Here is a 26678-nt window from a genome sequence, read left to right as displayed (position 1 = left end):
TCATCAGCAGACCCGCGATATTGGAATGGAGTAAATAGGATCTTGCCTGCTGTCATGTGGAGCAATAGAAACATTCCACATTTGCCAAATGTGAAGTATCCTGTCTACGAATTCTTTTGGAGTTATAAAACATGGGTTTCACTCATAATCGCTGTGCTATTTCCGCATAAACCAACCCTTCAAGCGGAGATCACCGGTCCTGATCAAGTAAAATATTTGGCTTAACCATTAATCCAGTTTTGCAAAGTTTCGTTTTACAGAGTCACAATTTGTGACTCACAAATTGTGAACATGTGCTGCACATTTCACAATTTGTGACTGAACTTTAGTAACACAAGTTTAATTTGGTATGATGTAAATCTGTATTTTTTGGTGCTTTTGATTTTCAGAATATTTTAACGCTAGACGAAGGAACACTTGTTAATTCAGTTATCTGTTACACTGAATAGACATAATTGAATCCGTCTCTTTCTCTCTCTCAGTAAGACAGAGATGATTTTGATGTTTGAGAATGGCGTGGTTTGGTGAAAGTTTTGCAAATATCAAAGGACAAATCAGCAACTTCACAAAGGAAGTTTTGGCAGAGTCTCCGGAAGATGAAGACGAAATCAACGGTAAGTAAACACAAATGAAATAAGCACTATTTATAGGATTGTGTACTTGTGAGTGCATTGTTTGGACATTGAACTGGAATTTATTTGGTAGATGGTGGGGAATCGTCTGAACTAGCTGCAACAAAAAAGGCTTTCGCAGATTTGCAGGAATTTTGCGCAAAACAGAAAAAAGAGGTAGTGGTCCGTATTTTTATTTTAGGCATCAAAAGTATTCATATTTTATATATTATGCTATTTCTGTATTTGTATTTAGATTGAGCAGTTGAAATCACTGTCGGATGGAGTGCCTAAAGATCAGACAAACGCCGACGAATTTCATAGTGAGCTAGCCAAGGAAAAGGAAACGTTTGAAAAACAAATTGGCTTCAAAAATGTAAAAATTCAATACAAAAGTTGGACATATTTACAGATGCGTTCATTTTAATATTTTGGTATAGGATGAAATTGCAAGACTGCATCGTTACGTGGAAGAACTTGAGAAGGTTAATTTTAGTATACAGCGAATTAGTATACAGTTGTGGGAGTGACACTATTAATGATTTTTATAGAATGCAGAAATCCGGCTAAATCAGAAAATACAAGAGATTCAAAAGGTCAGTTGTTTTTGGTTTTTTGCATGAGTACCTCGTAAACACATTTTATGTCTTCAAAAACTATTTAGTAGATATGATCAATGCTAAGCTAATTATTGCAGGTAGGAATTAGTCAATTCTTTACTTTGATCCTTATACTTTCAGGATATTAGAAACTGCCAATCGTATTAGAACTGAGGGTTATTTGGTACTCTGTTGTAGGCACACGTGTATTATTCTAAATACAGACATTACATACTTAATACCAATTCACCAAATACGAACGTGTGCATTAGATTAGCTGAGGTAATTTAATTCATTTCGTTCTTGCTCACGTCATCCAGCATTGCAAGGTTTTATAATTGTGCATATTCTGTCATTTTTTAAATGCTTGGTTCAGGTGTGGCATTCTTGAATCCTTTCTATGTGTACAATAATTATGTACACACCAGTTTAATATTGTTTACTTTCTGATGAAATCATCATTAGCACATTTGTAATAATTCGTATAAGAGAAAGCTACTCTGGGGATGATAGTTTGTTGAACAAACTCACCTGTCGCCATTCTCATTAGTTTGGGTATGCATGTATATTGGCAGCCCATCTACCACGAGAATTTAAATTATGTTCTTAGCCACTAAATTGAATGCTTATGCTTTTTTGAGCCATATTCATCACGAAGACCCATTAAGGGACTTTGAATTATTAAGTTTTTTCTTAAGTGTGTATATTTCTAAATGTGGCAAAACTCATATGAAGACTGCTGATGTGGGATTTCTCTGCTTTTATCGCGCTCATAAAATACCGATGAATTACCATAAAATTCAAATTGCACCCACTTCGGAAAACCTCCCATTTGCAAATGCTATATATATGTAGTTTCTTTCAGCTTGTGAAAAATTTATAGTTGATCGCCTCCCTTTTCATTGATGATGTTGGTTTCAAATTATGCACACATGCGAAACATAATGTGTGTCTGAAGAGTAGACGACGTCAACTGCATATGGAGTGTGGGAGACTACATTAATTTCATTTCCATGTATTATTATTATTGATTGCAATAATACAACTCGGTGTATTTTTAATTGAGATTTGCACACCCACCAGTTTTTTGTGCCTTATTCGCCTTGTTCCCATATCCACTTGACTTTATGGGTGGACCTTCCTGTCAATAAATATTGTTTTAGCACCCAAGTAATTAGCAATTAGTAAATTGAAAAATATGGTTGTGTGAGTTACACCCATACAGCAGCATTCTAGACATTTATATTGTCTCATGCGTTAATGTTTCATATCCTTCCTCTGTATTATTTTGAGCTTTAGTTGATACTGACTGCATGGACACTTCTTTCTTATACAATACATATGCTGTGGGGCAGGGCCAATTACTATTCTACTTTTCCATATAAGAAGAAGTCAAGTCACGCAATTTAATTTCATCAAATATTCAACTTTAATAACGGACGAATAGAAAACTAGCAAAATTCATCGACCGAAGAAACCTATAGTAAATTTATAATCGTGATGTCTCAATTTTCCCTTCAACACACAAAGTAATCCTCCGACAGAAGTCACAGTCACAGTGACTCTCCTGCCGTCTTATATTTTCGTCATTTGAGAACTAGGCGAGGTAGTCTTATCGCAATCAGCTTCTCTTTTACTTATCGGTCATTGAATTGTTCCTCATTCTCACCTATCGTCATTTCAGTTCAATATGTCGTGAATGGTCCGAATTATAAATTTTATTAAGCTCCAATCTAAATAATGAATCTAAAATAATGTAGCGTATAATTCCTCAAAGCATCCCTTGCCAATCGAGAATGTTGTTGGTGACCAAATACCAAATACTGGGACTACATATAATAAGCATTGAATATACTCCTCCCACGGGAACTACCCGTGTTTTGTAGCCCCATATGTCACATCGTTCCTTCAGGAAACATATCCAACAGCTCTTGCACACTCACTCTTCCCTACCTGTAAAATGACAATGAGATACATGCAGATAGATTTTATGATAATCTGAAAACCATAATTTTATTCGAAACAAAGAAATACAGGACATTCAGGTCGATTTTTATTTAAAGCTGAATAGTGTGTACCATACTTGATCAGGTGTCCGTCGTGACTGGAATGGAGAGCGAGCGAGAGGACGCGATGGGGGGAGAGAACAATTGTAAAAGTTATAATGTGTGGAAAATGCAGCTATTACATGCGTTGTCACAAACCAAGAAGCGTTTCCGGTTTCCGTACTTGAGCCTGCCAGCTAACAAAGTGGTTTGTAGTTTGCGTTTACATAACTTGTACAGGCGATTGCATGTTGATATGCTTCGTAACAACCACTTCTCATTTATACTAATAATTTCTGTACTCGAGTAGAAGGGATGCAAGGGATGCGATGTATTTTTTTAGTTGGACAGGGGAACATGGGATTTAAAAGTAAACCGTTGCTGGGTATAAAGGTCCTGATTCTAATGACAATTGACATCTATTACTCCCTGCCGGTTGACAGTCCGTTCGAGGGGGGCAATAAACGCATTTATTAATAAGAAGGTGTGTGCCACCATTTATTAGCACCATTTATTTTCATCACACATTTGTGACATTCAAAGACCGGAAGGAAGTGACATCGCCATCAACGATGAGTAAGTATACCGACGACATATTGCAGTACGTTTTACATGTGTGTTTCCTCATAATTCAAACAACCACCAACTCAACCAATATTTGTGAAGGTGTGTCGCTCTTCAGAATTCATAATTTGGAACCCATTCATAGTTCGAAGCATCCCAGCAGTCCATGCACCTAAGTTCAAAAGTCATTACTCGAACTAATGAGTTTACATTTACCAAATTCCAGCACAGGACTTATTTGTGAACAATTAGGTCCTCCTAATCCTAAAATTCTTGGATACTTCAAGCCTTTCACTGTACGTTTCATTTCAGGTTAAAGCTGTCCTACTTTCCACATTTTCTGTGGGGTGGATGTCATAGCATAAGTGTTTTGTTCATTTGTTGATTGGTGGTTAGATCTCACCTAAAGTAGTGGGCCTCCTCAGACACACGAAAAAATCGTCGCTTCGAATTTCGCTTTGTTTTTCGCGTATCGATAGCATTGCCAAAATTATGAAAATTGCAAAATTTTGTTGAGACTTCAACTAACCGACCTTAACCCCACTTCTGAGTGGAGTTTTTGGTCGCTTATCCGAGAGCTCGCTTATCATGAAGTAAGCGAAAAACGAAGCGAAATTCTAAGCGACGATATTTTCGTGTGTCTGAGGAGGCCCAGTATAAAATATTGGAAACACTTGACAAGAGCACGAGCTAATTAGTGATTGTAACATTAGTTTTGTCATTCTTGTATGAAACGGGTTGTGAATATATCACATTCCCCAAAACTTCCAGTTAGCGTTTTATAGCTGACACTCCCAACTTTTTCGTAGGGTGATGCATTGTCTGATAGTTATGATGGTCTCGAAGCTTGGTGATCAATCGCCAGAGTCGGACGAGTTATCAAAACAAACAATATTTCTGTCTTATTAGGTTTATATTGTACATTTGCTTGACTTTCCCTGTATCTAAATCACTAGTGGTTTGTGAGCAAGTCTGGGCAAAACATATCCTAAGGACAAAACATAACAATTCTATTTGTGACAGCTGTGTGTGCTCTGCGAAGGACAATTTTGACACGAATTTTGATTTCCAAACGAGCTCGAACAATCAGATCAGAATGTTATTAATTTTCCGGATCGATCGTTAAGTAGATTGTGGATAGGTCTACAATATGCCCAGCATTTTGGACATTTATTAGAATAGTGCCCTTATGGGGAGGGGGCCTGTCATCACTGCCCATGGGCATGGGGATAACTCTTGGTGTGTCGTAAAATGTAATATTATTTGACGAACCAAACATAGATTGTCGTGTTTATTAGCTGTTGGAATTAAGTATGGCGATATAACCTTACAGTATTTGGAAATCTTTAAACTTGTTCATTCCGACATGTGTAAATCTTTAACTAAATTCACAAAATAAAACTGTATGTATTCCATTAATATTTTAAGTATCGGAATACAATGTTTCATATTGGTGATATTGGACTGAAAGTATCATATCAAATAGTGTTGAGTAGAGTATGAACTTTGCTTGGCATGTTTGTGGTTGTGGACAGATTTGAAATTTCATGAAAGCCGGATGAACGAAAGCTTGAGCAAATATTTGCCAGATAACATATTTGGAAACTTTGGTTGAGAATGATAATACAAATATGTTTGGCGGAGGTTTGATCCTGCTTGTACGACCCAGCCGTGGTGGTAACAACGTGTATGCTTAATAACTGGTCACCGATATGATGAGATTGTAAGTGCTATTCCTGTGGTTAAAAGAGCAGGAGAGACGAGGTATTGATAATTCGTCATACATATACACAACATGCTTGACTTATCAGATCCTGTCAGGAATCACTGCCGTTATTACATATGCACTAATCCCTGCAACACAACGGCCAATTATGTATTCACCCACCACTTATTAAGTATATATGGTTTTTAACGTTCATAACGGCTGTACACATTCACAATTGGATGGGATGCATAAATATACTATAAGTATGTAAGAGAGGCAATATTGAGTCAGCACATAGTGTATTTACTACGTATGTAAAAGGGTTGTAGTTATTTGACCAATTTTCTAGAATGCATGTCTTTTAAACTTTTTTTACTATTAAGAAGTGCCGACGAAAATCATATTTCCTACACATATTTGAACTCGTTCTTTTAGATTTATTCCTTCAAAGTCATTTTAAGTTCTGTCTGGTTTTGTTCAGACGTCTTGAAAATTGACATTTGAATAGAAAGTTGAAACCGATTTGCGACGAGTAAAGTTTAAATTTTTTATTATTTCGGAAATTGGAGGAGTTTTCGTTACAAAAGGTCATAAAACTACCTGATGATAGCCGGCTGGAACTATATGTACTTATATAAAAGGAGGTTGATTTGGCCTTATCTTTATTTCTTGGAAATTCGAATCTAGCAATAATTGGGGCACAAATATTTGTGGCTGAAATGGAGTCATCGGATTTCCAAGTACTACACATCGGTCTTTGATAAACACAACTTTTGTAATTTACTTCACTGCAGGATGCATATGAAGAATTTAAAAAATCGATAATTTCACCGCCCATACACTTTTCTACCGTAATACTTTTTTGGAAACAGCGTCCATTGCATGTACTGAGGATGAGTTGACTGATGAAAGATGATATGTATATTAACGACATATTAACGGTATAGTACATGTGTCCGATGCGAAAAAATAATAGTTAGAAACTGTTATTTGTTTGCACTTTTATTGGGCAGACCTTCATGTTTAAGATTATTCATTTTACACTCAAATTTTCCAGATTTAGGGATTCTTATGAAAAGTTGAGATTTGGGAATAGTTAAGGCAAGAAAAGTCAAGTCTGTATAGCTTGACTCTTCAAAGTCAGTGAAAAAGCTTGTGATTTGCTGAAACTGTGCTACCGATGTAATCGAATCCAAGTTTTTTCCTATTTTACAGAATGATGTGTGTGTGGTCTCAATCATGTAACACAGTCATTTTCTAAGCTGAAAGGCTCACTTTACTGAAAGTTTATAGCCCGATTTGAGATTTTCCTCTCATCGTCAGATTGGTTTCATGAACACCATGAGTTCTCAAATTATTGTCCTTCTGCTGAAGATGAGCATTTGTAATAGACTAACAAACGGAATAGCAAAGTTTGTAGTAGTGCAGTGTTACTACCACTACTGCACTGCCATGCATTTATACATAACATTACATATCCCATTGCATTTGAATGAGACAGATCTTCGTTGGTTCGTATCGACGTCAGAATTGCGCTATGCGCATAGATATGTATGTCCATTGTTGATTGTGCAAGCAATTCAGTTATATTATTGCTGTGTTATTGCACAAGGAAAAGGGCAAAGCGGATGGTGGACTAAAAAGTGAACCTCTTTAAAGTCTGAACCAAAAACTTGGATCGTAACACGACACGACACCTTTGCCATCCTACCGTCACAAGCGCAACACAACTCTCACACGCACACAAAGGGTCGAAATAAGTGCGTTTTCATAATTAATTAACCATTTCACATTCAAGTGTTGTAAGAGGGACTCGTAATAACAATAAAAAAATAAGTGTACATATATGTACCAAAAAGTTTATGTATCAAGTCGGCAAAAACTTTATGTCAAGCTGGGTTTTGCTGAATGCCTGCCTAGAGCACAGGAGGTTTAGTTTATGTGTGTATGCAATGCACTACTTTGCAGTTTAAGCTGCTTGAGCGGAAGGAAGTTCACATTAGATTTTCGCTAACCCGATTGCGATGCCGCTGACAAATGGCTTATGCATATGATCATCATCACCATCTTCGTATGCGCAAATTGGAATGGGACAAATTAAATATTTACGAGGGAGTTGGTTGATAATTCTTGTTACCGTAGAGCGAATCTGAGATGATGCGATGTGCTCAGTTGGTGTTCATGCTTGTTAAGCTAGAAGATGTGGGTGGCTTTTTGCTTCTGCCTATGAACCCGTAATTATTCCACTCAGAAACACTGACTCAGTCTTTTGTCTTGAGATGGACTGCTCTCTGCTAATCAGACTTTTAATATTTTTGGTCCTGTGCATCGTTTGTTATTTTTACTTGGCTACTGGCAGAAGAGGTGGTGTGCAGTATATTAAGTAGGCAAGAAGGAGGAGGAGGTGGTAGTGAATGTGCCATCCTGATATTTTAAGCCCTATGCAAAGCAGAGGATGGATGATGTGTGCAGTTTTGCATCAGTTTTGTTGGGTTGGGTGTGTGTGTGGAGGAGATTGAGACGAGATGATGGATTTGAACGTCAGCCACAATTGACAATTTCACTCTCATCTTCTCCAAGATTTCCGTCACCAGTTGTAACTCGTCATGAACTTCTCTCTCCCCTCGTGCAACCTGCTAATCAGCCAATCCTAATCTTGCCAGTCATTGCCAATTTCCAGGACAGTAGTGCACGCACTCAAACTCATTCATAAAAAGTCGGTAGATGAGAAACAATTTGTGAACTGGAGCAATACTCTCTCGCATTTCTGAATATGAGGATTAGCGACTGGTCTTTATGTGGATGTTTGTTTTGGTGGGGTATTACCTCGTACTGATATGCACAGACTGCCCATAATACCCCAGAGGAGATGGTAAAACGCTCTTGTGCGTTTCCTGGTTCGCTTCCTATCGGTCTACATGCAATCCTGCTTTCCATGTAATAAAGCGGAATATTATCTAATAGCTAAACAATATTTTTTGACTCTTGAACGGCTTACTTGCTCCTTTGTGCCCATGATGAATCATCGTACCCATGAAACCTTCAACCCCATACGTGAATACGTAGGTAGTGGAACTTCAACTGGGGCTGAAAATTTTGAATACTCGCACATCGTCATCGTACTCGCGAGAGAGCACCGTTCATATTTCGTGTAAAACGAATCCAAACTGAACCACCATGTATTTCTCTGGAATATGCAATTGTCATCCGGTTACTTGCCAAGTTTAACCGTTTACAACACACTTCACTCATCCTGACATATCCATCTCTCACACATTGCATACTAATAATAATAATAATATGTCTCTTCATAGCGACGACGACGACGACGAGCACACGATGAGATGCAGCTCTCTACGATCTCTTTTTGTGCTGATGCTGCGGATTTTATATTCATGCACCTCAGAAGCGCTCATTTAAAAACTTTGTGAAAGGAGACTCCTTTGGGTACGGATCATAATTGACAATTATTGACGTCCACAATTTCTGGATGAACCATGAAATACTGCGCTAATGTTGAGATAGGAATGAGATAGTCTTCACAACTGAGCCGTTGGTGTGTGCATACGTTCTCATTCTCATGATGGTAGTGATGGTGGATGCTAGTAATAAAGTAGGAGTTACCACCATTAACATTTTCCATTAGTTAGTTGTTAGTTGCTGGTGCATTATTGTGGTGAGAGAGTCTCAGTTAAATTCGTGTCTCGCAGTGAGCAGGTCCTCAAGTGCGTTTAATTGAATTTCGTATATCCATCTCCTCAGCAGAAATTCCGTATTTAGCAAGCACTCTCTCAAAAGCAGGACTGCATACCAAGTACGAATCCGCAGTGGTAATCCATCTCTCTTGTGATAGTCCATCCTCTTGCACAGGTAGGTAAATTATCAAAGCGACATAACATGCAATCTCCTTTTCTCTTTCTGGAAAGCCAGGATATGGAGGGCCCAAAACGCTAGAGTGGTTGCCCGTAGTTTGTTTGAGGGTATAAAAAGTATGAAGCAGGTGGACATGGAATAGATTAGTTGGTTGGTGACTCCAGTTATCTCTGACTCTATGCCAGACTTAATTTTGGAGCCGTACGTACTTGTGGCCACAGACGTAATGATATAATAGTAAAAGTAATGGCCAATGTTCAGAGAGAGGAACAAATAAAAATACTCATAATACATAATACAGCGATTAAGCCAAAGCAATATTATAGTAATATTGAGGCTGCAAAACCTTGCACCACCACCACTCCGGTACTGCCATGGAGCATTAAATTTAAAAAAAGAATGAAAGAAAAGCAAAGGTGCTCCCACTTTTTAACGTCGTCGTCCCTTTGCTTTGCTGGTGGATGGATGGATGAAGTACGAGCATTAAATTTGACGTGGTTTCGGCCGATGTTGAGTTTAGTTAAGTTAACAAACAACACACACTGCATCATCGTATGTAATACTGCATGCATGGAAAAAGATAGTAGAATAGTGAGCTCTGCCACTTGAGGTAGGAAATAAGTGAAATAAATCCATATGGATGATGGATTTGGTGGATGGCGAGGGGCTATGCTTGTGATGCCCACACGTTTGGCCATCCATCCTTGGTTGTTCTTTCCTATTTAAGTTGATGTAGAAATGCATGGCATGATGGTAGAGGGTGGATGGATGGAAGTAGATGCATGGAAAACAATAAAGTTTTCCGACAGTTAGCTCATTCTTCCCTCAGTGCTCTCACGAAATCCTTCAGTATATTCAGTAGGACTTATTTCGACAGCAGCACCCGTATCACGAGACAACATCGCGTCGTTCATATTCTCAAATAATCTCTCCGTCCATCCACCAGACCTGAATTTCATCAACCGGTGAGCAGCAATCTCACTCCTCCTCCTCCTCTGCAGTTGCATCACAAGTGGAAATAAGGAGAGAGAGCGAGAAACAAGAAGGAATAAGCAAGCAACCCTTGACCCCCACTCAGGGTCACCAGCAGCACCTCCGACACCGGACACCACGAAATGAGAATCGAAGGCTGAGAAGGGAAGATTGAAACGAGGTGTGAAACTCCTCATGTTTAAAAAAGTGTGAAGATTGAGCGATTCTGGTTGAGGAGGGACGAGACGGGAGCATACAGGTACATTCTGAAGCAACCCAATACCAATCGTCGTAGTCTTTCTTTAGACAACCGCATCAAGTATCAAATGAAAGAAGTTATTGCTTCGGAGAGTGAGAAAAGCAAAAGAAAGCAGCAGCAATCGCTCGCATATTTGTGCGAGTTCTATCCACACTTAGCCCCACGTTTCAATTCTAAAAGCTACAATAACTGACTCCACTGTGCTGTGGGGGCACCTCCTTTACGAGACCCACGAAACCGCAGCGTGCACATGAGAACATACTCATCCATCCCAAACCAACCACCTCCTCGCCGATGAAATAAAGGACGAACGAACGGAACGAAGCAATATTGAGCTCATTCAACGAGCGCAACTCACTTGATTTGAGTTTGCATCGTTAAAGTATCGGTTTGCATTAGTTGGTCTGGATTTCATCCCTTCGTCCGTCCCGTTGAGCGTTCACATTCAGCATTTATTAGCAGGTGTTCTCGCATTCTCTCCTCATTAGCAGTTATGGTTTGATCCCAATTTAAACCACGACTCGTGGTCCTCTCCTCCAGATATCGTCATCTCCTCCACACAATCTATTCTCCTACACCTTCGAGTGATCCATCCCCATTTGCAACATCCTTCTCGCCCACCAACCACCCCCAAATCTCACTTCGATGCCCATACCTCCGTCTGCACATTACTCACAGAGTATCCCTTTCCATGGAAGAAAGCACGTCCGGCATTTTTGGTGGAATCGGCTGCTGTTGCTTTCTCCACACTCATCTCTCCCCGAGTCCATTTCCTCTCTCAACTTTGGCCAAAAGAGATAACCGCACCGGCATGATTACTGGGTTCGTATTTATTCTCACTAGTCCTAATTAGGTTGAATTACTAATTTACTGGTGAAAGTTATTTGCGTATTTTCGCGACTTTCTCCATTTTATGGTCTTTGTGAAAAGTGTTTTCCTTCAATTTTTCACCTGATTAGGTCGAGTCAACACACAAAATCACCTTAATGATTTGTTTTTTTATGACCCATGAAATCGTCACCTTTATAATTATTTCATATCTACTGTCACCCGACCAATCCTAGCCAGACGGCCTCCTTCCTCAGTATACAGGTGCAGGGTTAGTCCACATGTGCATATACTTCATAAGTCATTTCGTTGATTGTGAGGGAGTTATGCAAAGTTAAAGTTCTTAACCCGGGGCTTATGCCATCATCCTTCTGTCTGTCGGTCCCCCTGATAACTTTCAAAACCAGATGTCTGAAATTTACACCCTGGGTAATTTTTGAAAATTTGTCCTATTTTCCTGAAAAACTTGGATGAAGAGGGGTCTTATATTATGTGTAAAACTTCGAAATTTATATACAAGTTGACCTTGGTTAGGAAAATACGTAGCGCCAAATAACCGTCCACTATTAAGCCCAAGTGCTTTTTGTCTGTAAATATCTTTTACACAGAAATACATTGGGTAGGGCTTATAGGAAAGTTGCATTGTAGGTTTTTCATACTTGAATTTGAGACGACGGACGCGATAAGAATTGTTTTTCAGAGTGATACCAGAATTGATTGGATTTTATTGACGATTAGCAATGTTTATGACTTTGTGCGGGAATGCGAAAAATTGGTACGTATGGATTTGTAGAGGATTTATTGAGTTTCAACCACCTCATGCATACGTATGCATATATGACGCAATGAGAGTAAAGTCAGTAATACAATACTTGGTCTCACCCTCTCGTCATCATCATCACTTGTAAAATGGTTGAGCGTGTAGTGGAGAATGTTTTCATGAAAACTGTTCATTAATTGTGAGGTGTGTTTACTTATTTGTTTTGAGGGTTACTTCAACTCAACTCTCATTTCTTGTCGTGTTGGCTCCAACTTCTTACTTGGTGTTTGTCAGACAAAAATAATGGGAGTCGAATTCGTCTTAAGTCACTTTGGTGGTGAGAGAGAAAGAATGTGTGTGTGTACATGGGTCTTGTACGGCTTGCAGACATTTACTCATCAATTTATGGGAGTCATAACCATGCATACATGTCCCATATTATGCATAAAACTTGCATGTGATGTAGCAGCAAATGCAGCAGCCAGCCACTTGAAAAAGTTGAAAGGTTCGAGTCATGCTACATACGACCGTCTACAGACATACATCACATTGGTTGGTAAACGCTCATCTTTTTATCGAATAGGTAACTCTAATAACGCAGGAGAGAGACAGACATTTCCAACCTCGAGTAACACACATTAGCAAGTTGGCTTAGCTTAGCATTTACGCTCGACATTATTGGCAGTACCGTCGTCGTCGTCGCATATTATTTCATACAAGTGTGTTCCTCTTATGGAGTCACCACCCTTTCCGGTATAGAACTCTCGTCATTGCTATCTATACGCGATACATTATTAGGAAAGCAATATATTGTTTAGCAGGGAGGAGAAGGAGGAGGCGTTTGTTGCTTCGTTAGTTCGACAAGGAAGGAGTGCTTGGATGAGCGCTTATGGGTGAAGGGTGTAGCAGCAAAAGACACCGTCGTCGTGTGTCGTCAAGCGTCTGACAATGACAATTGAGTTTGAGGAGGAACCCATGTTAGAGAAAAGTAGTGGTCGTCGTTTGTGACAGAGAAATTCCAGGGCAGGGAAAAGTTAGTTTGTTGTCGGTGGCTTACCATGGTGAATGCGATGAATGATTGATTTCCAATCGATAGTCCTCTCTCTACCTGCAGACCTACCTGGACAGGGTGGGATGATAGTTGTCTTGTTTCATGAACTCCAAGGAGGGGTGGCACAGGTTGACATGATTTGGCTCTAATGCATTACCATAGAATGAATGTGTGTGCTGCATAATCCACTTTCTCAAGACGAGTTCCACCAAGGATGACTCGCTCTCCAAATATTGTGCATGTAAAAGTGGAGAGCTTTGAACGTGCCCATCTATCCGTGTGTCTATTTAGACGGCACTTCCCTCCGGAGAGAGATAGAGAGGACACAATCCAAGCATTCAACTTCAACTTAAGCCGTCGCATGTGGTCTCTTTTGTGCCAGAGTTGCCTCCGATTGCACACATACACAATCCGCCGTAGTGGAGGACAAATCCAGCAGCATTATTATTATTATGGGCTTTTGGATAGCTTTGTTATGCCTAAAGATAGGAAATGACGGAAAGGGAAGGAACAAGACACCGACGACGACAGTTAGATTCCTTGCTGTCTACCTGCGTGCATATGGACTTGGTTGTCCCGTTGTCCGTCCCTTCTTCAGTCGGGAGAAAGTAGCTGAGAAATTGAGTATTGCGACATGTTTGGTGATGGTGGTGATGCCATATTATCCAAATCCACTCTTCTGCTCACTCCCTCGTCCTATATGTTGTTTAGATTTGCACTGCCCACATCAGTAGAATTGCCCATATCCTATTCGTATGCAGATGAGCAGGGGAGAAAGCCTACAATGTTGTCGTTAATCGTGACTCCTTGCTACTTTCTCCCATTAATCCTCGACCAAGTTGACCAAGATACACATGACAAACTACCCACGTCGCTCTTATACAACTGTCCCTCCTGTTTTTTTCAAGAACAAGGAAAAAGCTACGGCTGGCTGACCAGACGGAACTTTTGTAGGTAAACTGTTTATCTACACTACTTTATCCCTCTGACAGCACAACTAATCAACCACTCCTCTGTCTGTTTGACCCGAAATTGCACAAAAAACATCGTTTGTTGGCAAGTCAAAAGGCATTCTTTGTAATCTGTTTGCATTATAGGATACGTTTAAATACGGAACTTGGATAAGTTATTTTGTTCTCACACATTTCTGAATACAAGTTCACATGTTAACTTCAAGTGAACATTAGTGCTCAAAAGTGAACTCTGAAGAAGGCAATGAAAGCTAATTAATTGGTAGTGCAGACAGATAGGTAGCATTTTACTGGTTTGAGATATTTAGTTAGCTGGGTAGACTAGCTGGCCACTAGTGCCCACCACATGCAGCTTCTTCACCACTAATCTGCTAATAAGTCATCGTTCTTGGTTTTTTTACCCGTTTTAATTCATTCGCGAGCCACCCTCCGCCTTACGTATACAAATTGTCCGAGCTGCCAGTGTTGTTACATTCTTAATGGAAATCGCCGCTGATGGTGATGGGTGGTGGGCTCTGTTTATGGTTATGGACTGAATTCGGAAGGATGGAACCTTTCCTTGTCATATTGAATATTACTCGTACATTCACGAGTAAGGGCACGGCGGGCGAATCAGCGGTCGGGAAGAGAAAGCATATTTGAAGCTTTACTGCTATCTGCTCCATAAAACTTCTTAAACGGTGGTCTTGGTGAACACGAATTTCTACCACTCGTCGTATATAAATACTCTGCATACATACAGAGTTTCTCTGCTAGGCCGGTAAAGATAGAGCCAATTTTGCAACATTTGGTTCGTTCAATGCCATTAAGCAGGTTTCAATTCAAGCACTTTCCTCAAACTGCTTTCTCTAGGATATATTCCTCCTCCTACATGTTTCGCCCCCTTTGGCCAACTAAGATGGGTCAGTAATCCAATTAAGGGCGAACGTATTACATCATTCATTTCACCCTTTCACTCTCGTACGCAGTCTCCCTCGTCCATCCATCCAACCAGCAGCATCTACAGAAGACACTTCTGGGGTACTACTTCACCATACTATATCACGGAATCGCATCAGTTTTTTTGTAATGCTCATGAAAACAGACTCCCGAAAATTATTGTTATTATCAAAGAAAGAGTTTTTTATGAGTCAGGGAAATAAGTACCATTTTGTCTGAGAAAAATATTTACAAGCTGAATTATAAATGAAGTCAAATAGTTGGTGGTGATGGTGGTTTGGTTGGTTGGTTGGTTGGTTGGTGGTGATTCGTGTGGACAAGCTCTGGAAATTTCAATTATTGTCTGCCCTGGTTTCGTCGATGTGTAATAATAATAATGTATTCCAACCAGCACTCGGATATTGACGTGTTCGTTGAGCGACGTGCATTAGTATGAGGCATCGCATATCCATATCTCGCAACCCCACCAGCACCAGCACCTGTCATTAGAATATTTAATATTTTCAGAGCCACGGAAAAGCTCATTGTTGTATGTGTGCGAGAGGGGAAGATGTGATCCAGAATTTAGAATGGAGTGTAAAAAGAACTTTGGCTCAGTATGTTCAGGTGCGTTAAAATGTGTTCTTGCCTCTGCTTGTTCTTGCGGTGGTATAAAATTTGTGGTCCTTGATAGAGACCAATGTTGCATACGTATTGTAATATTTGGTTCGTCGCCGTTGATGCAATGCTTACGCCGCAGCCTGGATGAATTAGTTGTGAAGGCTTTGAATGCATAAGTAATTCATTCAGTGCGGGGTGCACGGTTAGTTTAAATTCACGTAAAACAGGTTGAGAATGACGGTTGATTATTGTTATGAGAAGAAGGTAAGATCGGTTGGCTGCTGGAATCTGGCTGGAAGAGAGGCTCATGAATATTCTAACCCTAATTTCAACTCACCCCGTACACAAGCTTTGAAACCGACGATACGTACGTTCGTTCACACATCCGTCTGCCTGTCTTCACCCAACAACATTCAACGACAATGTTTCGAGACTCTTAATTGTGAGGGCGGATTTATATGTGTGTGGCTACTTGTAAGAAATGAGCAACGAATCCCATCCATTTCGTAAATGTAAAAGAGAGTATTTAGGCTGCTTCATCCCGTGATCGTAAACACTTTTGACAAACAAGCAAAAATCACACTTGAGCTCGAAATTCTTTGTCCACAAAGCAGGATGATGATGATAAGTAAGTAATACACCCCTCCACTGACTCACTGATGAATTACATATTCTGTCTATGTATGTATATGGGGGATGCATATGACACGCTAACGCTAGGTCAACAACTTGGCAAACTCAATTACACATGAGCCAGCTAAAAAAGGGACTGAAATTTGTGAAAGTGAAGATGTCAATTCAGTTTTGGTTAGTTTGGCATATCCCATCTCATGACGTTCTCATCGCAAGGGTCAGTTTGTATCCGTGAAATTCAAGACATTAAATCATAACGAGTAGAATTTGGAGTGTACGGTTTGTGGTTACTGCATTGTAACAATAACTCACATTTACGATGACGTGAATTAAGCTGCGAGTGTGAAGGACATCCGTTCAAGGAAGGTGATGCTTGATGATGATGACAATTAGCAGGGCTTAACAGCATTTTGTTCATCCCTGTGGTTCATCCACCTAATTATGGTTCTAAGTCGTGGTGGTTCGGCTCTTAATGGGTTCTAAAATGTGTCGTAGTGTCAACCGTGCAATTTGCCACGGTCTCATTTTTGCAGTCTGACAGCAGTTGACAGTATGGTACTGTCTTTCATGATTTTGTTGCTGCATGGCATCTCAAACTGCAAAATTGGGCAGTATGAGCAGCAGAGGACTGTTTCTACTGAAAATGCTGCAAATACGTGAAAATTTAAACCCTTTGAAGTCCAAAAAGTTTTCGTGCTATCAATTTCAATGCGTAGTTTTACACAAAAATTAAATAGTCACGTTATAGTTAAATAAACACAGTTTGTTCTGGAACAGTTTTAGCAATAAAAATATATGCACAACAACGTCACCCCGATATTTAACAGCCTTGTCAATTTCACCATAATTTTCATCAGGCATTCTACTGTGCCATGTATTACTAATTCTTTTGTTCGTTTTGAAGTAATAAATAAGTTATTGAAATAATGAATGAAAAGTTTATGCATTCACGCGAGAAATGTTCCAATTCAGTGATGATAAGGCACAATATATGATAATAAAGCACGGAATGTCTTTTATTCACTTCGTTTTGTCATTCATTGATTGGCCTTTCAGTCATATTCAAATTGAATTTACATTGCATGTCGTCGCACCCTCCTCTGAATGTCTGAGAATTCTTAAAAGTTTTGATTTACTAATAATAAAGACGTGTACAACAGTGACAAATAAGTCGTTTCCTCAGGTGTCGTCGTCTTAGGTAGTTTTCCAGCTCGACACTTTATTGCTCATTGTGGTGTACTGTTCAATGTCGTAAAACAGTTGTTTTTAGTTTTTCAGTAATAAAATGAACAGTCTTCCAGCGTCTCAGTAGTCGTATTTATAAAACAATGAGAGCTTGCAATTGAGGGTAGCTAGCTATACATGCAAAGGAAACAACTTGACTCATTGGAATGAAAACATACATGGATTTGGTGTCATGTGCATTTTTTGTAGAATTAAACTTGATGGTTTGAATTGCAGGAATATGAAGCCAAAACATGGGTCACGGTTGAAGCAGAACTGGGCAACCAAGCCGAAGCAGCAGCCCTTCTTGTGCCAGAACGGAATGTCGTCACAAGTGCTGCTGTGTCTGTCCAAACAGAGGAAAGACTACCCTTCTTGGAGTTTTCTGATGCTGGGACAACCATCGAGGCGGGTGACCTCAGCGAGGACGACCAAACAACCAATGCAGAGGAGGAATCATATCGAAAGGTGATCAGTAATCGCTAAATATTTTAGCACAAAGACCATTCATTCATTCTTTGTGATTCAAATGTCATTTGTAAACTTCGCCTGAATGGAATTTTAATCTCTGCAGGAATTGGAGGAAAGATGTGCTGCTTATCAGCAAGATTTATACATCCTTCGCGGTGAGTTGATGACCATTCAATCTGATGCTGATTCCGAAGAGGAGCTTCGTGCAAAGTTCAACGAAGACGTGATAACCATTTTATATTCCGATTTTCCCATTGATGGGCATCCGGCTCTGTCCAAGCTCAAACATTCCAGACCGGATTCTACCAGAGCTGGTGAAACGGTTATTTTGGCAGCCATTCGACAATTGAGTTCTGTGTGGCGAAGTATCATTGACCAAAAAACTACTTTGGAAAGGACGGTAACAAAACTGTCAGCTACTGCAACGAGTCACCAACTACAAATTCCCGTAACTCTAACCACGAATGAGGATGATACCGTTGATTTGTCGCCACTGGCGGAAGAGGAACTACGACCTCAACCCAGAGACGAAGATTCTTGCGATTCTCAAGATTTTTTTCCACCCAGACTGGACTCGTTTGGTCTGGAGACGATATTAGAAGAGGAAAGAAATGATGAGGACAGCAAGCATGAAAGCGACGATGTAGATTTTGTACACAGGTCAAAAACCTCCAGCGTCGAAGTTCCGTCCAGACCAGAGACTTGTAGCTCCGAGACCCAGACGACGGAAAACATTGGCAATGTTGCTGATGTCTTACGAGCAGAAATATTAGCCACACTAGAGGCTGCCTATTCTGCTAAAGCCAACGAATTAAACGGAATTGTAAGTGGAATTTGATGACTTTCATGGCATACACATAAGTAAAGTAATTTTGGCCCTTAAATTCAATATTATATTGATTTTCTAGTCGGAACAACGACAAGCCAAAATCCTTAGATTGGAAACCGAACTGGAAAGATTAAAGAATCATTTGATGGAAATGGAGGATCAACATACTGGAGAAATGCTTGTCTGTGAAGACCAAAAGAACGAGCTAGAAATTCAACTAAATACTTTGCAACAACAAGTTTCTCGAATGATGCAACAAAGGTACGCTAAATGTTTTCAAGATAATATTTAAAGTTTCATTACAGTTGAGAGTGTTCTGCTTGGAGACGTGAATGAGGACGGTTATATAGGAATAAAAATAACCAAAAGAAATAAATACTGTTAACGAGGCGGGCAGGGTAGGAAGAATTGGACGAAAAAGTTGAATTCGTTGTAAATTGACCCGGCCAAAACTGGGAAATAACAGGAGATTGAGAGGGTTATTATTCAAGGAGCAATTATTATTAGAATTCATCCATCCATCCATCGTTCCACAAAAGTTGGAATATTAGTTGTGGGCAAAATAAGCGAATCCCAGGAAATACGACACGCCGTTCAATACAACGACGACGACGGCTGAGCCCAGGAGAAATCGAACAAAGGCGTTCCTTTGAATGATTAATTTGGATTACCTCTAGAAATTTGGAGGTTCAAAGTATTTAGGAGGTTAGAGTCAGCTTGCTTGACGACTTTGTCCAGCTTTGGAAACATTATTTAGGCTGACAAATCTTGAATAATTTAGAGCGAGCATCATTATATTTTCAACAGTATTGAATTGGAACAATGAGAGCTATTATTTGTGCTGTTCTGCTGGGCTCTCCTTTGGCATGTATGTAAATGTACGAGAGTAATCATGGGGTGATTTTATTTGTCCTGCTAACAAAACCCACCAAACCACCGTTTTGAATACCAATGTTCAATAAGGCCCAGCCATACGAAATATAGCGCAACATAGCTCCCTACCCAAATAATAATTTCACCTCTCCCATAGTCTTTAGTTGTCCAACACCCTCCGACATTTAAGCATTCGAAGCAGCAAATAAATAGAAAAAAAATCATTCCTTTATGTTGTAAATACGCGAGTTATAAAATAGATTATTTGCGACATTTACATTGGTTGAAAGAGTTCTTTTTTTGTTTTAACAAATATTTAGTGAGCGAAGCACTGACGTCAAAGACGAAATTATGCGATTGGAATCCGAAAATTCCTTTACCAAGGCACAATGTAGTTCATTTGAAGACCAAGTTCATAAACTGGGCACACAATTGCAAAACCTGAATTTCGTACTGGAGCAGTTTCAAAAAGGTACATGTTCAGACCATTTTTTATTGTTATTTATTGCTACTTTCTCCATTCTAGTCAACTCTGCTTACACGAATATATGCATGCATATATCGATATGTAGAAACGTATTTACATGAATTACTTAAATATGTATGTAATTCCTCAAAAGCCCGTCAAATTTACAATAAAAACCACATAAATGCATTGGATTTTATTTTATTAAAGAGAAAGCAGCAGAGATTGACGAGATTAGGCAGCAACTGCAGGCCGAAATTGGCAGCCTCCATTCCGCAAATAGGAACTTGATCGAGGAGCTGAAACAAGAAAAGGACCTGTTGGCTAGGTTGGTATACAATATGCGCTTCGTGGTACAAATTCTTCATGTGACACTCATCTCTTCTTTTTTATCCCGATTTAGAGCAAAATCCGGTCTTTTCGCTGCTAGTCAATTAAATGTTCAGATTGAAGAGAAATCTCGTGCTGTCTCCACTCTCAAAAGTCAAAGTAAGCTTTTTTTCCCTTATTTTACTTGTTCCTTGGCTTCTGCACTACGGGATGACATCATCTCTGCTTGAGTCATACATTATACAAAACAGTGCCCGCTCCACATCATTGTCCTTATCACAGCATTCATATATGTAATTTTATAAAGAAGTAGAATAAGATGGAATACTAACTTAAGACATTTTGGGTTTATTTATGATTAATTTATTAGTAAGCATGCCTAGTTATTAAGTGAAGCCAGCACAAACCCCTGTGCACTCGCAACGTTCCAGATTCCTGCGAAAGGGTGCACGTCACATTTAAATTTACGTTTTGTTACCCCAGCTATCACCACCACGACTGATTCGGTTGATTGAATATAACACATATGCAGTTGTATTCATTAATCTCGTGTTGTTGTCGTATAACGTTACAGCTTCATGCATGTGATCGGTTGTCAAATATCAGTTGGTAATTTGGGGTGTTTTACATTGTTTGGACTGCAAAAGTTCTGCATTGACGGCTCCCAAGTTATCTGCTGGTACTGGCCAGACGATCCACACGCCCAGCATTGAATTCCTCTCATCTTCTTCCTGCCGCTGATTGAGTTGTTGTTGCTCTTTATTTATTTTTAATACGTTCTTTAGTATTTTTTTTAAATATTTTTTTGATTTTGTATGTATATCCAGCACCCTCCGCACAACCTTGCATTTATAGTTATTTTTATTACTTATTGATCGCTGTATGGAATTGTCACAATATTGTAATTATACATAAATCACTCCTCAGCTAAAGCTGATGTTTCATATTTAATTATGGGGAATGTTGCATGAATATTAATGGATTGTAATCTTCTCTCTTATCAATCAGCCAATATCCGACTTTAATTTAAGCCCTTGTATTGAATTGTATCGAGATGATTGGTATTGTAAGCTTAATTTAATGGAGGGAGAAGGGAGAAAGCATTGTGAAATTGGACTGTCGATATAGTTTTAAGCAAACTAACTAGAATATAATATTTGCTCAATTTTATCCGACCTCATTCGGAGCAATTTAAGTAGCAATTTAGGCTTTATTCTGTTGTGTACTCATACTTTAATCAAATTATGTATTTGTTGTTGGGTAATATGGGAGAAGGTTTAGCATTGCGACGACTACGTGGACTAAGCATCCATCCATGTTTTCCCGACTGTGTGCAGATAGTTGCCGACTTTTGTCAATTTTCTAAACGGGAATATTCTATATTTCATATTATTCCACCTTTTCGATGTTCACGAATGTTTATATTAACGTAACTCTGAGGAGGGAATTGATAATTGGTTGCCTTGTCTGCTGCTGCTATAGGACTGCCTTATTGCATGAAAATCAAACGACTCCCTTTTACCAACTTTGCTTACTTTGCTTGTGCTTGACTCACATTCATACTTTATTCATGCACAGCCTTCCATCATCATCATCCTTCCCTCTTCTCTCTTCCACGATCCTTCCACGAAGCAGGCATGATTTCTACCTGGATTTTTTCATGTGATATCGCTTTCCATGAATGTATCAGTTTTATTTATTTATTCTCTAACCAACCATATCGTCTAGATTTTACTGTGTACCTTATAGATTACAGTGCACTGGATGGCTTTGCTTTTTTCGCATTGCACACTCACCATTGACCACCACCTCCACGAACTCACTGTCTAATGTCTGTCAATCCTTTCGTTTTCATTGCATGGCATAAATAATAGTTATCCATCCGTCTGACTGATGAAAGGCAACCCGCTTACACGCCGCTTATTACCAGAGTTTACCCCACTCCTACTCACTCAATACTGTCATGATGGGATGCTACTTGATTGGCGATGGTGGTTCTTTTATTTCTTCCTTATCATCAGAAGCAGTTATCAGTGGTTGGAGGTTGTTCATGCGGACGACATTCATCTCCACTTTAGTCTTTTGTGCCAATAATGTTTCATTTGTTTTTGGTTGCAAGATGCGTGGCGTGAACGACTGGTTTTCTCTCTCTAATGGCAATAACTGATGGCTTCAAGTCGCGCCCACTGCACATACCCGACGACCAGGGCTAAAATAATAAGCTGGCTAAAGACTTGAACAAACTCGTAATAATAATCCATTCCGGGTTTGTTTGTGTTTTGTGCGGTTGAGGTGAGACAACGGCGACGACGAGGACGTTGTTGTAACCTGTCCATTGCTTTCATCGGGTGGAGAATAATTTATGAAGAGCTTTGGCTTGAGAGAGAAGAGGTATCGTTGTTAGTTTTCGTCGTTTATGTTTGCTCGTGGTTGTAACCCATACTTATTATTGCTTTGTTTCGCTGTCCCCTTAATTTCAATTTCAATAGCTGCTTCTCTGCTGCTGCGAGGTTTGCCGAATCCAGTCCTGCCTCTCCATACACAAGTTCAACCTGTGTCAATTCACCTGAACGCGATGGATGGCCTATCATTTAATGCTTTTCTTCTCCTCTGCTGAATATTATTTCATACGTGGGTTAAAGTGGGGGGGATTCCGTCCGAGTCGTGTTGTTGGGACAAAGTTAGCTCCAGCTCGTGTCGTTCTATTATTTTATTTTATCTGCGGCATAGGATGACCATTCCTCAGTTGACGTTGCATGATGCAGCACTCTTCACTAGCGAGTGGTTAAAGCACCCCTTTTACGTAGCTCGCTTTCGTTTGCCCCAGTTGAGTCAACTTATTGAGATTCTCGTATCTAACTTATCAGCAATTGAATATATTGAGATAATCGCTTCAACCGCACGTTTTGATTAATTTGATTTACTTTCCTTCTTGGCATACGATCAGCACAGTGCTCCCTTCCAACGCTAATTTGAGACCTTCTTTGAAGACCGTGTGTCTCCAGACGGGACCTGTCATCGCCAAGTTTAGTTTTGTAGGGTTGCAATAACAATGTGGGTAGAAGTCACGTAGTGATAATACTCGACAAAGTAAGAAAAGACAAGCCCAACAACTTATTGGTATTTAAAAGTGAATCGGTATGTACTTGTGTGGGCAACGAGATTGTGTGTGTGCTTGAGAAGAAAGCAAGTGAATAATCATTGGCTGCCGGTGCTTTCTCTTCTTCTCCTGGAATACTCCCAGTGTTTTTTTGGTGAAACGCATGCAAACCAAACCACACGTCTGTCGCGCCGTCGATATGTATTGATGTAAAGTCAATTGAATGAAATAAAAATCGACCTTTTTTGTGGCCCTCGCCCCTGCTGCTGGTCTGGTATTAGTTGGTTGGACTAATCTCATTTGGTAACTCAGAGACGAGACAGGCTTCTGAGCTCTCGGGTTGCTTAGTGAGATCGGCCCACGGCTAATCAATCCATCTCTTTCTACTAACTACTAATAAATCGGCTACTTCTCTCTTCTGACCTCCACTGCTCCTACTGCTGCTTCAATAATTCTTAACTTTTAAATACGCCTAATAACGAACATCATCCTCTTTAAAAGTACTAGTAATAAAATAGTAGTATCACGGGTGAGAGAGCTGTCAAAATCTATCAGACCTGTTTTTTGTTGTTGTTTAGCTTTGTCTCCTCTTACTTTCTCTCATCCCAGTCTCTCCAACGTGTCTGTGCTAATGCTAATATTAACTAACAACATTGTCAAGTCAGAAGTAGATCAGTCGAACGATTCGCTGTATATTCACACGAGGGGTGAGAAAAATGTAATAAGTTACGAGTATGATCATCATCATAATCTGATTGTTTGTTAATTTACGTTATAATTTACCTAAAAGAATATTGTTAAGTCTTTTATAATTATTGATTTGTAAATATACCCTTCTGCTTGGAATTGCGAGTTGCGAAACCTAACTCAGAGCGAAAAGATGAAACCTAGATCAATTTTGGTCCCGCTGCCTGTTACCCAATTATACCCAACCAATCAACCTTCGCATTACCTTATATTCGGAACTGGGCTCGCATGTAATAAGTACCAATTTTTGCTGAAAAGTGATTGAAAACTGAATATTGAGTATTATGTCAGGTTACCGGTTTTTTGCTACACCGGTATCTTTTATAATACTTTCTCTTCGGTTGGAACTCCCAGCATGGCCTTTTTTTGGAATGGAACAAACCCAACCTTATACCTGCATCCTCGTCGGTTTTGAATTCTTTGACTACAGCTTTCTCCCACCTAACAACCTACCAATCGACAGATGTAGAGGATTACCAAAAGGATCCAGCTCGTCCGCCTACTTATCTTTACGTATAGTACGTAGCTAGCTTTTGAAATACCAGCTTTCGTGAAACGAACCAAGAGAAGAAAGTGAGAAAGAGTAAACGACAATGTATTTAAGTTAGGAAGTGTTTTATACAGCATGACTTATGCAATGCTAAGAGGTTAGAATTCTAAAGCGTATAATAATCCAATAAAAATTAATCCTGCTATTGGTATCATTCACAGTACACGAGAGAGAGGCCGAAATGGTAAAGCTGAAATCCCAGTTGGACGAGCTGTCGAATAACAATGTGGCTAAAATCGACCGGTAAGACGGCACATCACTTATGAATACAAAGAGGGTGCATATTATATGTGCATTGGCCTGTGCATGGCTTGTTCTTTATGAGCCTCACTTTATTTTCTGCCCATGATGGCGGAGGCTTGTTATGTACGGCTTTCTCCCGAAAGGCCCCTTAATGAGATTTTAATATGCAGTTATGTCCCTTGCTGATGCAGGTACCTTGTAAAGAATCTGGTCGTAGGCTACTTTTCAACGCCGCCGGATAAAAGGCAGGTAAGAAGAAAGCGCTGTATACATATTGGAAGAAAGGGTCAAAATGCAGTTTTCCCATCTTGCAAACTCTAATTTGTTGGTTTAATGTCAGTCCAACTTTGCCATTTGCAGGAAGTTTTGAGGATTATTGCCACAGTGTTGGATTTTAACCGAGAGGACAGGTATGGCAAACTCAAGCTGTGTGTGTCATGCAATCCTAACAGCTTTCTCCTCAATCTGAAATTTACCCTGTTCGTTACAGGCAAAAAACTGGGCTAGAATCTACCTCATTATGGCCATTCAGGTCTGAAAGTGCTACCGCTGGAGACAGTAATCAGGTATTACCATTATTATAAAGTTGGCCTTGTATTTCCATACCTACTATGAACGGCGCAAGTGTGTCTAATATCTATCCTCAAAAGTTGTATGACCTGAGAACGTGTGTCTCTCGAATACATCTCTTAACAAAGAGGCAGACTCAAAATGTTGTAATTTTCTGCAGAGTCTGTCGCAGGCGTTCATTAAGTTTCTGGAGAGAGAGTCATTAAGCCAGCCGAAGGCTCAAATTAAAATCTCGATGGAGGAAATTGCAAAGAAACATTCGAGAGTAAGATTATAGCAACATTTCCATATTTCTCGTATATTTCATTCTCTACGACTTTGCCTAATTTTATGGTTATTTTATTTCATTCGGTTTTTAGACCCCCTCGGAATCTAGCACGGCTTCCGGATCAAACCAGTCATCCAGTCCACATCCGTCGGAAATTTCAATGACATTGCCCGTGCTAAACCAAGCTGATCGAAGTAACTCTATTTTGAAAGATGTGTTAAATCCAAGAACATAGCAGATAACACACTAATACATATATTAAGTTTATAATGCATAGTGTAAAAATATAGATCATAATTTTGGTAATGAATTACAGATAGTGTTAATAAGATAAATCAAATATGTTAGATAAATAATTTTAGCCATCTTCCCATGATAACGTTCCTTCAAAAAATACATTGATGCAATTTATTGTGACCTGAGCGAAGATTAATTTATAATGTCCATGTAATATATTATATGTGTCCACTTTTACTCCAAAGACATATCAGTATGAGATGCATAATATGTGTTGCCAAAAAATAAAAGAATTATGCTTTAAATAAATTGTGCACTTGACAAATCCATGACTTGTTGATTCGTAAAAAGAAAACG

The 26678-nt window shown here is 39.5% G+C and overlaps 1 protein-coding gene across 3 annotated transcripts; it reads left to right on the top strand.

Annotated features, from left to right (window-relative positions):
* The first annotated feature begins 44 nt into the window (after positions 1–44).
* Positions 45–26650, top strand: LOC110842796 (myosin-14). Of its 3 annotated transcripts, XM_022088604.2 has the most exons (18): positions 48–207; positions 390–614; positions 706–788; positions 868–987; positions 1052–1096; positions 1163–1207; positions 17875–18105; positions 18212–18931; positions 19017–19198; positions 20131–20282; positions 20487–20604; positions 20680–20765; positions 25165–25246; positions 25438–25495; positions 25607–25656; positions 25737–25812; positions 25977–26081; positions 26176–26650. In XM_022088604.2, the coding sequence occupies exons 2-18, from the start codon at positions 512–514 to the stop codon at positions 26317–26319; spliced, it is 2400 nt and encodes a 799-aa protein (XP_021944296.1). In that variant the 5' UTR covers positions 48–207; positions 390–511; the 3' UTR covers positions 26320–26650. The 3 variants fall into 3 exon arrangements, 2 of the variants coding, with proteins under 2 accessions (XP_035703346.1, XP_021944296.1); XR_004833921.1 differs by lacking the exon at positions 26176–26650 and having other exon boundaries at positions 45–207; positions 25587–25656; positions 25977–26000; XM_035847453.1 differs by lacking the exons at positions 25737–25812; positions 25977–26081; positions 26176–26650 and having other exon boundaries at positions 45–207; positions 25587–25657.
* Positions 26651–26678: the final 28 nt, after the last annotated feature.

This window comes from Folsomia candida, unplaced genomic scaffold (assembly GCF_002217175.1).
Source record: "Folsomia candida strain VU population unplaced genomic scaffold, ASM221717v1 Fcan01_Sc002, whole genome shotgun sequence".
NCBI lineage: Eukaryota > Metazoa > Arthropoda > Collembola > Entomobryomorpha > Isotomidae > Folsomia > Folsomia candida.
Note: the sequence above shows the minus strand (reverse complement) of the source record. Positions and strands in the feature narration are given on the sequence as shown.

Excerpts from the sequence above, each read along its gene's own strand:
- LOC110842796 (XM_022088604.2), top strand. The coding sequence starts at position 512 with ATGGCGTGGTTTGGTGAAAGTTTTGCAAATATCAAAGGACAAATCAGC. Across the intron at positions 25,247-25,437 it reads AATGTGGCTAAAATCGACCG|GTACCTTGTAAAGAATCTGG; the intron begins GTAAGACGGCAC and ends TTGCTGATGCAG. Across the intron at positions 25,496-25,606 it reads CGCCGCCGGATAAAAGGCAG|GAAGTTTTGAGGATTATTGC; the intron begins GTAAGAAGAAAG and ends TGCCATTTGCAG.